Raw genomic sequence first — 11,307 nt, forward strand, 5'->3', positions numbered from 1 at the left:
CAGCACAAGCCGCCCATACACACGTCTGCCATTGCCCCATCCCATGCCTCCCACGTTTTGGGCCAGGCCACGCACCTGCCAAAGGACGAGGCACGGCGGCCTGAGGAGGTCTTCCGGGCGGCGCCCGAGGCGGTGTCTTTCAGGTCTCAAAAGTATAGTTACGAGCGAGCGACAGGTGCAGTACGCGAGTGAGGAGTCCAGGAAGGTCAACGGCCCGGCCCGGCTGCAGTACGGCAAGGCACACACGGTGAGCAGCACGTGGGCGTAGCATTTGGTAGTGGTTGAGGTCGTGGTGGTGCTATGGTGGGGGTTTGGGTGAATGCCCGGGGTGCTGGGGCTGCCGGGGTTGAAACGGTTGAAAGGAGGGGCCCACTCCGCACGAGGCTCGCCCTGCCCTTCGCGCCCCCCCCCCCGCCCCTCAAATCCTTGGCCGCATAATAACAACTGCAACCATTTCTCTCCCCCTACGAACGGCTACCCCCCTCTGCCTTTTACCGCCGCGCCAACAGCTCGACAGCGGTTTCCTGCCAAATTCCATGTCCTATGACGACGCAATCGAGGAATGGAGCAGCAGCAGCAGCAGCAGCAGCAGCCAAGGAACTCTTACATCCAAGAACAGGTGAGCGCCGCAACCAACCGACCCACTTCGCCAATCCAGCGGAATCCACCGCGGAGATTCAAATGCTCGACAGCCCGAAACCCCCCCGCAATTCCACGCTGCATGCGCCGTACTCAAATTGCGCCTTCCCCCGTCCTGACCGGTACTTAACCCTGCACCGCTTCCGCTTCCCTACAACTTGCATTCAAAGCTTCGATGAAGTACTCTGCCTCGCTCCACGCTGCACTTTGGCTTAGGATGCTTCGGCGATGCCTAAAGCAATTCTTCCTCCCTCCTGCCCGACGGCCACCGCAAACATGATCTCCTGCAAATTCAAGCCTATGCATGCAACATAGTATTTGCTGGGAACTCGTATCGAGCTGGCGCGCTTACGGATGCCCTGATTCCCCTACGACCTACTCACTTCGCTGGTAATTATGCACACAAGCGAGCGCACACGCATCGATAGCTCCATATTGATTTATGCTTTACGCGCGCTGCGCTACATGCCAGTCACCAGACTTGACACCGCACCGGTACTCTCGCCTCACCCCGCTGCCAATCTGACACGCTGCCCGCCCTTCTCTCGCACCCGTACGTGCCTCAGGCCAACGCCCAAGTCCACCGAGCCCCCAGCTCAAGCAACATCAACTCCGAACTACGCAGCGTAAGTTCTGACGCGTCACCGTTCATACGCACATGACTAAGGACCAGGGGCTGGGTTGGGCTTGGGTTTGGGTAGACGGCTTGCTACCCAACGGGCTTCGGGGATGGGAACTTGCACTTGCACGCTTTTGCAGAACTCACCTGATGAGACCCTTGGCACGGTCGAAACGCGTCGTGAGAGCCTTGCCTTACTGCATTATAGTGCGAATGCGGTGTTGGGAACTCGGACCCATCCCTTAGGGCGTGCGTGCGTTTCTGTCCTTACTCCTAGCCTGCCTTTTGCTCACGCGTGCTTCGGCACGCACTGGTCCTCCTACCGTGTCTTTTGGGGAACCTACGTTTGTGCCCATTCCACCGCACTGACCCTTCCACCTACGCCAACTCTTACGCTTGCATCACACGGCTCTCCAACACCACTTACAGCAGCACATACCCTCTTCGCGCTTGGTCACGACTGATGTCAGTCTGTGGCTGGGTTGTCGCATGGGGCTTGGCTTGCCAAGCCCGGAGGAGTTTTGCATACTGAGGGCAAACTTGCACGCCACCTGGGTACTGACGTTTACCGTTTTTCGCCTTACGCACTTGTCATGTCTTGACACGAAAGCAACCTGGCTGTGAGGTTCGGTCAACATCGGAATGGTGTTGGTGCGTGACTTCTTTGGTTACCCAGGGGTGCACGGTTCCGTGTTGCTCGACTGTGGTGGGATGCGGTGGTGACGGTCGCAGTACCGAAGCCCGCTATGCGCCCACTAACCACTTTCGCGCTCACGAACCACACTTGAGGCATTGGCTCTGCGAGTTGGTGGCGGTGATGGGCACAGCCCTGATCCCATTATACTCTCGCATCCTGTCTCCATATTTTCCACGAACTATACGAACTGTCCACGTTTACACGAACACGGGATGAACGCACCCATGGCCCACCGCCGGCACACGGTGACCATGGTGTGTTGCTTCATTGCCACACCCACCGCGGGAATGCCGCCTACCCAGGGCTTCCCACTGCGCGCCTACCGACTTTACTCCGCACTGACCCTCAACAGACCTAAACACCCTCCGTTACTCGACAACACGGTTGGCACATCCCCTGCCGCCAGCCACGTTGTCACACGTTCACACGTAAGCATATGCTGTACACGTCTCCCTCCGTTTTTTACGCCTTACTAACAACGATACCGTATGCTCCCAAAGTGGTGCGGTGCTGTGCCGTAAGGCAGCAGCACCAGCTACCTTGGGGTAATGGTAACTGCGCCTTACTGGCTTAATGCACCGGGATTTTCTGCGCTATGGTGGGGTAGCGTAGCAGCAGCAGCAGCAGCAGCCAAGGAACTCTTACATCCAAGAACAGGTGAGCGCCGCAACCAACCGACCCACTTCGCCAATCCAGCGGAATCCACCGCGGAGATTCAAATGCTCGACAGCCCGAAACCCCCCCGCAATTCCACGCTGCATGCGCCGTACTCAAATTGCGCCTTCCCCCGTCCTGACCGGTACTTAACCCTGCACCGCTTCCGCTTCCCTACAACTTGCATTCAAAGCTTCGATGAAGTACTCTGCCTCGCTCCACGCTGCACTTTGGCTTAGGATGCTTCGGCGATGCCTAAAGCAATTCTTCCTCCCTCCTGCCCGACGGCCACCGCAAACATGATCTCCTGCAAATTCAAGCCTATGCATGCAACATAGTATTTGCTGGGAACTCGTATCGAGCTGGCGCGCTTACGGATGCCCTGATTCCCCTACGACCTACTCACTTCGCTGGTAATTATGCACACAAGCGAGCGCACACGCATCGATAGCTCCATATTGATTTATGCTTTACGCGCGCTGCGCTACATGCCAGTCACCAGACTTGACACCGCACCGGTACTCTCGCCTCACCCCGCTGCCAATCTGACACGCTGCCCGCCCTTCTCTCGCACCCGTACGTGCCTCAGGCCAACGCCCAAGTCCACCGAGCCCCCAGCTCAAGCAACATCAACTCCGAACTACGCAGCGTAAGTTCTGACGCGTCACCGTTCATACGCACATGACTAAGGACCAGGGGCTGGGTTGGGCTTGGGTTTGGGTAGACGGCTTGCTACCCAACGGGCTTCGGGGATGGGAACTTGCACTTGCACGCTTTTGCAGAACTCACCTGATGAGACCCTTGGCACGGTCGAAACGCGTCGTGAGAGCCTTGCCTTACTGCATTATAGTGCGAATGCGGTGTTGGGAACTCGGACCCATCCCTTAGGGCGTGCGTGCGTTTCTGTCCTTACTCCTAGCCTGCCTTTTGCTCACGCGTGCTTCGGCACGCACTGGTCCTCCTACCGTGTCTTTTGGGGAACCTACGTTTGTGCCCATTCCACCGCACTGACCCTTCCACCTACGCCAACTCTTACGCTTGCATCACACGGCTCTCCAACACCACTTACAGCAGCAGCAGCAACTGTAAGTGTACTTGGCTTTCGCCAATAAACTCGCAATTGCATGCAGCGCTGCATCTCCGTACTTCTGGATTTTAGCGCCCATGCTTGTGCCCCACCCGTTTAAATTGCGTACGTTTGTCCCAACACATATTGCTTTCGGAACTGACACATGTTTGTACTGCTTTGGCTTTTGCTCAACGCAAATAATGCTCCGGAACTTACTTCTACATGCTTCCCGCTTTCTGCACCGAACGCCGAACGCCAAAGACTGCTATTCCAGTCTTGCTCTGCCCTCACCCTATAATTTTGCATGTCGTCACGCTTCGCGAAACTGAGCACCTCGCTCGCTCCCGCGATCATTGCAACATCAATCGACCTTTCTGCACTCGCTTACTGACCCCGTACCCCTATGTTTCCGCTTTCTTTGCTCGCATGTGAATCATATTTGACGCCTACGCGACTACGCACACCTTCTGGACCTCATCCTGCTCCTTGACGCGCTTCCGCCGGTAATTTCGCCCACACAGCCAGCACCGGACTATCACAAACGAAAGGTTTGTACTTTTGGTTGGACGTTTGTGCGTGAGCATCGAAGTGACGTGTGCGGTGTGAACATGCGTGTGCGTCTGTCGAACGGGGCGTGTGCGCGTGCCTGTCCTTCACGCTAAAGCCACCTGATGAGGCCCTGGCAAGGCCGAAACGCGTCGTGGCGTGCCTTGCCTTTTACGTGTTGTGCGGTGTTACGTGGTGCCGTCCGGGGTTCGTGTCAGCGTGCTGCTGTTCGAGTTCGTGACGCGTCGGGGTCTTCGTGTGTCTCGCACCTCCAACCCCCCACGTATCCACTTGTGATGCACAACCCCGTACCCAGACCCGGCCATCTGTGACCCATATGGACTCAGTCCGTGCCCGTATGGGGCTTACCCAGACTCCGATTAACTTTGCACGTCCCGCTTGCCCCAAACTCAGAGCTTATCACCAGCAGCACATTGACCCTTCTTGCAGTCTGTACAGTATTATGAACGAGGGAGCGTAACGCTGTATGGATGAGCGCGTAGGACATTATGGGACTACAATCCCAGTCCGAACGGGTCCGCATGGGGGCACTTGCACGCGCATCTGGGCATATGTTACTCCCCTCGTCGCACCCGTCTATGACCTGAGTGAGGTTATATATGTGCCCTCACGGTCTACGGCCGTGAACACATACCTCACTTCCAACCCGACTGTGACCGTGACCAGGCGGAGGCCCCCAGGACCTTGGGTCACGGACAAGCTTCACAACCCGCTCTTGCCCAACCCGGGTTCACTCCGGTCCAGGCCACCGTCCAAAAATGCGCCATCTTTGACACTTGATAACGACTCTGGGATACCACCGGAAAAGACAAACAACCTGACCTACCCCCCACAAATCGTATTTCTTTTCCGACGGTATCCCCAGTGCCGTACGGCCCTTCCCGTGCGGGGGGTCTTGGGGGCGGATAGGGGGGTCCCTGACGCCAAACTGGTCTCCCCTGAGTCCCCCACGCTCTCAGCCCCTCCGTGCATGTAGTAATGACTTGCTGGTCAAGTGGGAGGGCGGTCCACGCTCGCCTGAGGTCGAAATGGGCGGGTTTTGGCCCGCCAGTCATGCGCCCGATGGGCGCGTGTCGGTCCGATTGGGCCAAAGTGTGCTGGAGAGAGCAGTAACTCACTCCATATGTTATTTAGATACCCAATATTGCATTGGAATGTATCCCGGGGCAAAATGTGAGGCTCTGCCGACCGGCAATTTCGCGACCGAGGCCCCTCGAGGAGCCATTTTTTCAAACCGTGATTGCCGTGTCTACTGTCAGCTATAAGAATGGGAATTCAAGGCTTTGCTAGGGCTAAAAGCAGCTCTTCGTGCACAATGTCGGGGCATGTCGCTGCATTTCGCGAGCTCGGCGAGCAGGCAGGCCGCGCCAGGGCTTAAAACAACAAGTCATAACATACATATGTCATGTATAAGCATAAGGCAAGGTTTGGTCTTTGGACGGTGCGGCGTGTATGGGCACGCCCCGAGTGAACCCGGGTTGATTCACCGGCCTTTCCCTGGCACATGCTTGGCTCCTTGCCGCCTTCCCTGACCACATCTGATTGTATGGTTGTTAAAGACGTTTTGGAAGGTAGTGGGTGGTGCTTGCCGGAAGGTGGCACCACTCCTACCTTTCAGTTGCGAATCTAAATTGGTACGACATGGTGCCACCCACGGTTTTCCTGCACCACGGGACCCTTGCGCAATGGCGGGGTTGCGCAGCAGCAGCAGCAGCAGCAGCAGCAGCAACTGTAAGTGTACTTGGCTTTCGCCAATAAACTCGCAATTGCATGCAGCGCTGCATCTCCGTACTTCTGGATTTTAGCGCCCATGCTTGTGCCCCACCCGTTTAAATTGCGTACGTTTGTCCCAACACATATTGCTTTCGGAACTGACACATGTTTGTACTGCTTTGGCTTTTGCTCAACGCAAATAATGCTCCGGAACTTACTTCTACATGCTTCCCGCTTTCTGCACCGAACGCCGAACGCCAAAGACTGCTATTCCAGTCTTGCTCTGCCCTCACCCTATAATTTTGCATGTCGTCACGCTTCGCGAAACTGAGCACCTCGCTCGCTCCCGCGATCATTGCAACATCAATCGACCTTTCTGCACTCGCTTACTGACCCCGTACCCCTATGTTTCCGCTTTCTTTGCTCGCATGTGAATCATATTTGACGCCTACGCGACTACGCACACCTTCTGGACCCCATCCTGCTCCTTGACGCGCTTCCGCCGGTAATTTCGCCCACACAGCCAGCACCGGACTATCACAAACGAAAGGTTTGTACTTTTGGTTGGACGTTTGTGCGTGAGCATCGAAGTGACGTGTGCGGTGTGAACATGCGTGTGCGTCTGTCGAACGGGGCGTGTGCGCGTGCCTGTCCTTCACGCTAAAGCCACCTGATGAGGCCCTGGCAAGGCCGAAACGCGTCGTGGCGTGCCTTGCCTTTTACGTGTTGTGCGGTGTTACGTGGTGCCGTCCGGGGTTCGTGTCAGCGTGCTGCTGTTCGAGTTCGTGACGCGTCGGGGTCTTCGTGTGTCTCGCACCTCCAACCCCCCACGTATCCACTTGTGATGCACAACCCCGTACCCAGACCCGGCCATCTGTGACCCATATGGACTCAGTCCGTGCCCGTATGGGGCTTACCCAGACTCCGATTAACTTTGCACGTCCCGCTTGCCCCAAACTCAGAGCTTATCACCAGCAGCAGCAGCGACGGCCCCGCAGCCACAACCCATCGGTCGCAGAGCAGCGGCAGCGACACTATTGCGTCCGCTGCGGCGCTGGCTGGCGCCGGTGTCCTCAGCAGCCCTACCACTCCCCTCACAACAAGCGGTGGCGCTGCAGCGGCGGCGGCGGCAGCCAAGGGCGTCGCGGTGCCACCAGTAGCAGAGGCCGCCGCTGGCGGAGCCGGCGAGGCTGCGCCTTACTACACCCCTTGTAACACTGCCGACTGGCCAACCCGGTTCGTTAGTTGTGCTGCACGCGGAAGGCGAGGCGGCTGCAGCCGCCAACGGCGCCGGCTGCCACCAGAGCCAGCAGCCCTATCCGAACGCCGCCACCGCCTCCGTTGCGGCCGCAGCGGCGCTTGTCGACCCAGAGCGCGGCGGCGCGGCGGGCGCGACGCAGCGCGCCCACATGGTCCTAGGCCGCAGCAGCAGCAACCGCCGCATGTCGGGCGCGCAGTCGTGGCTGCTGCGGTCCCACAACAGCGGCGGCGTGGCGGCGGCGGCGGCGTCTGCATTGGCGGCGGCAGGCGGCGCAGACAGTGTCGGCGGCGTGCCGTTGCCGAGTGGCGCGCAGCGGCGCCCCAGCATCGGTGCTCACGGCCACATCATTCCTGGTAACGCGGGCTGTGATGATGCTCGCGGCGGCGCCGCGGGGCTAATGGCCCAGCTGCTGGACAGCGACGGCCGCGACGGCGTTGGCGATGGCGGCGGCGGCGGCGGCCACGGTCGCAGCCCAGCGTTGCTGGGCCGCGGGCGCAGCTTCACCAACGGCTATGGCCGCGGCCCGGTGGACTTGAGCACTGGCGGCGGCGCAGAGCTTGGCGCCGGCGTGGCCGCATCAGCTCTCAGCTTCAGTGGCGGCGCCGGCGCCTTGTCACGCACGCTCAAGCCCACGGTACCGGCGCCGCTGCGCGGCGCGGCGTCCTTCACGCTCGGCAGCAGCACCCGGCCAGGCACTGCTGCGCGCGCCCGTGCTGCCGCCGAGCCGACCGTGAACCCGCCGCCACCGCCGCCACAGGTGCCGCCACAGGCTCCGCCGCAAGCTCAGCAAAAGCCGCCGCCGCTCGCACGCGCCCTCTCGCTCAACCTGAACCGCCTCGCCGGCGTCTGAAACCCATCACCGTGGGCCGCAGTGACGCCCAAGGCACAGGGTACGCAGCCGTGGATCCGCCACCAGCTCTCTACGGCGTTGGTGGTGTCGGCATGGAGGCGGCGTCGAATGAGGAAGACGAGGCCGCTGACCAGGTTAGCGTGCTGCGCGGCGGGCGTGGCAGCGGCGGCGCTGGCAGCGGCGGCAGCGGCGGCGGCGGCATGGCTGCTGGGGAGCAGGTGGAGCGGAGCTGGAGGTCGTTTACGATGGGGCTGCGCAGGCACACGGCCAACGACGCCGGCTGCGACGGCGGCGCGGGGGGCCTGTCGGCCGCGGCCGCCATCGGTGGCAGCTTCAAGGGCAGCTCCAGTTGCGTTGCCGGGCTGGGTGGAGCGCCTATGCGTGTGCGCTTTGTGCCCGGCGCCGCTGACGATGACGACGAGGAGCCGGCTGGGCAGACGCAGCTGCAGGCGGGGCGCGGCGGCTACGGCGTGCATGCGGGGCTGGGCCGCGCCGCCAGTGCCCGCCGCAGCACCTATTCCAATGTGGTGATGCCACAGCCTTATGAGTCCATGAGCGCACTGCCGGTGAGTGAGTGACAGTGAGACTCCGTGTGCGTGTGCGTGCGTGCGTGTGTGTGTGTGTGTGTGTGTGTGTGTGTGTGTGCGTGTGACTATGTGTGTGACTGTGTGTGTGTGTTTGTTGTGTGCCAAAAGGGGTTGGAGATGAGCTAGGGTGCGACATTATACGGCATGCGCCACAGCCCACACTACAAGCATGTGCTGCGCATGATGGATGGCCTTCTTACGGCGGCCTGGGGCGGCTCGATGCTCGCGGCCGCTCGTCACTTGCATGACTACTGACTACGGCCATGTCTACGCGCACGCCCTTCCACACACGCTGCAGCCTGGAGGCGCCCCGTTCCTGACGCAGCCGCCGCCACCGCCACCGCTCCAGTCTCGTACTGGCAACAGCCTCAGCAGCGGCAGGGCGGGCCATGCCCATTCTGGTACATGCGACAGGGCCGCTGCCCCCGCCTCAGCCGCCACGGCTCCGGCGCAGGCGCTGCAGGTGCCCCCGCTAGCGCTGCGCGCACACAGCTTCCCCAACGCGCGGCGTTCGGGCGTGCTGATATCCGCCGCAGCCTCCGAGCTTGCCCGCAACAATTCTCTGCTTCAGCCGCCATCGCAACAACAGCAGCAGCAGCAGCAGCAGCAGCAGCAGCAGCAGCAGCAGGCTCGGGGGGCGGAGGGCCAAGGCGCGCCTCGTGGCACAGGCGATGGCAGCGTTGGCGTCAGCGACAGCACCAGCAACAATGCAGCGGCTCCGCTCTGCCAAAATGATCCTGAGCCTCGGCTGGCACCGGCGCCGCCGCCGGGCGGCAGCGCTGCATCGGTGGTGCGCACGGGCTTGTTCGGGCAGCGCGAGCTCCCCGCGCGGTTCCTACGTGCTAGCAGCAGTAAGTCCATGTCGGGTGCAAATGGAGCACCGGCGGCCGCGACCCCGGCGCCTCCGCCGCCGGCGCAGCAGAAGGCTAAATGGCGCGAGGCGCTGGTGCCGGTCGGCGCCCCGCCGCGCAGCGACCGCGTGTCAGGCGAGGACGTGTTTCGCATCATGCGCACGACTGCCAGATGGATTGGTGGAGGTGGCGCAATGTTGCCGTCTGAGAAGTGAAGGCATGGTGCATGTTGCTGGTGGGAGGGGACACGAATGCGCCACTACAGGAAGGGGGGCCGTGCACCGAATGCCGTGTTCGCTGGTTGTTGCTCGCGTGTGTGTGACTTTGCTGTGACTCATTCATGGTCGGCAATATTGACACCATCAGCGATCCGCATGTGACGGGCGTTACGGATGCGACGACTGCCTTTCGTGCTTGCTATGATTTCAAATGGCTCTGCCATGCAACCAATTACTGTTCCTGCATGAATGCCATATTTGCCATGATGTGCAGTCCATCCAAGGCCCTGGGGAGATCACTCTCCGCTGGCGCCAGGGGCCAACCGATCTTACTAATTAGCATGCCCCAGACACAGCTGTGCACATTCATTCCATGCGTACAAGACACCCTCTAGGGCCAAGTGCTGCGTTGTGAGCCGCTGTGTGCATTGAGCTCGTATGTGTATTGAGCTTACTTCCCACATTCTTGATATTTTGCGCTTGAGGCTAGCCTTGTTGCGGCCGGTGCGCTTCGGAGTATGCATGCCTTTGCCAGGTAAGACCCAGGTCGCAAGCCCGCAATCGGCGTGGCGCACCGCTGCATGCCTCGGTGTCATTGAAATGCTTAAATGCGAAAGCGAAGGTGTGGCTGTGTGTCCCGCCTTGTGGTGAAGGAGTTCGGTTCTTTAGAACTCTTAAATGGGCACTAGGATGCGACCGCATGAAAGTTCCTGGTAAGGCTGCTGCAGGGGACACGTACCCCAAGACGTACCGTACTGTCCATGGGTACAGCTGGATCGGCTGTTCGATGCGCAATGTTCTTTCAGAGCCCGAAGCACGAGTCCTTGGTCTCTTCTGTTGACTGCTGTGTATTCCATGGCGTTCTAGGTCTGTGGTGGATCCTGTAAAGGGTAATCGACCCGGCGGAGCAGGGATGTGTAAAGGAAGGTGTGCCCACGAGCGAAGGATACCTGCGCTGGGAGGCCTTGTAGTCTGTCACGAGTGCTGAATTGGGGTATTTCAGCTTTTCTCGGGGGTCCTGAGGCGCATGCATCCGTTTTCGCACGGCCAACCAAGCTTGCGATGGCTGAAAACGTGGAATGGAGGAATGGGCCCGCTAGGGACCAGAGGGCGGGAGTCAGGGTGTTAGCGCCGAGCACGAGGCATGGGCACATACTGGAAGTCGAGGCGACGGGGCAGTTGAGGCAACCCGCTAGCCCTTTTGACGAAGATGAACCATTAATGCGTATTGGAGAAGGCAACTCTGGGAATGGGCTGGGCTAGCCGTTCATGTGGAGGAGGAGTGATAAACACCCCGTGTGAAGTGACGACGTCCAAGGGGGGAGGGCGGGGGAGGGCTTGCCTTGCTTGCTGCTCCCTGTGCGTTGCCTGCCGAGCTGCTCCTGTTCCATCACCTAATGGCAACAGACGATCCCCATTGACATAGCTCCTGACTCCGTGCCTTTCATCCCCAGGAATGCATGAGTTTGCACGGGCCCGCAGGGCGCATCCAAAGCGTGATGTGAAGCCGGTGATGGCAAGTGAGCTGTTGCGGCCAAGTGAGGTTCAGCTCCAGGAGCTGTGTGTAATGCAATAAGTAGCA

General features: G+C 60.0%; 1 protein-coding gene across 1 annotated transcript; it reads left to right on the top strand.

Annotated features, from left to right (window-relative positions):
• The first annotated feature begins 6,091 nt into the window (after positions 1-6,091).
• Positions 6,092-11,305, top strand: CHLRE_08g366750v5 (uncharacterized protein). The gene is made up of 6 exons (XM_043064948.1): positions 6,092-6,388; positions 6,482-6,508; positions 6,921-7,142; positions 7,204-8,005; positions 8,092-8,635; positions 8,955-11,305. The coding sequence occupies exons 1-6, from the start codon at positions 6,364-6,366 to the stop codon at positions 9,720-9,722; spliced, it is 2,388 nt and encodes a 795-aa protein (XP_042921949.1). The 5' UTR covers positions 6,092-6,363; the 3' UTR covers positions 9,723-11,305.
• The last annotated feature ends 2 nt before the right edge of the window (positions 11,306-11,307 follow it).

This window comes from Chlamydomonas reinhardtii, chromosome 8 (genome assembly GCF_000002595.2).
Source record: "Chlamydomonas reinhardtii strain CC-503 cw92 mt+ chromosome 8, whole genome shotgun sequence".
NCBI classification, from domain to species: Eukaryota; Viridiplantae; Chlorophyta; class Chlorophyceae; order Chlamydomonadales; family Chlamydomonadaceae; genus Chlamydomonas; species Chlamydomonas reinhardtii.

Coding starts and splice junctions, on each gene's coding strand:
- CHLRE_08g366750v5 (XM_043064948.1), top strand. CDS start 6,364: ATGTTTCCGCTTTCTTTGCTCGCAT. Junction 8,006..8,091: donor CAGGCTCCGCCGCAAGCTCA/GCAAAAGCCGCC, acceptor CGTGGGCCGCAG/TGACGCCCAAGGCACAGGGT. Junction 8,636..8,954: donor AGTCCATGAGCGCACTGCCG/GTGAGTGAGTGA, acceptor CACACGCTGCAG/CCTGGAGGCGCCCCGTTCCT.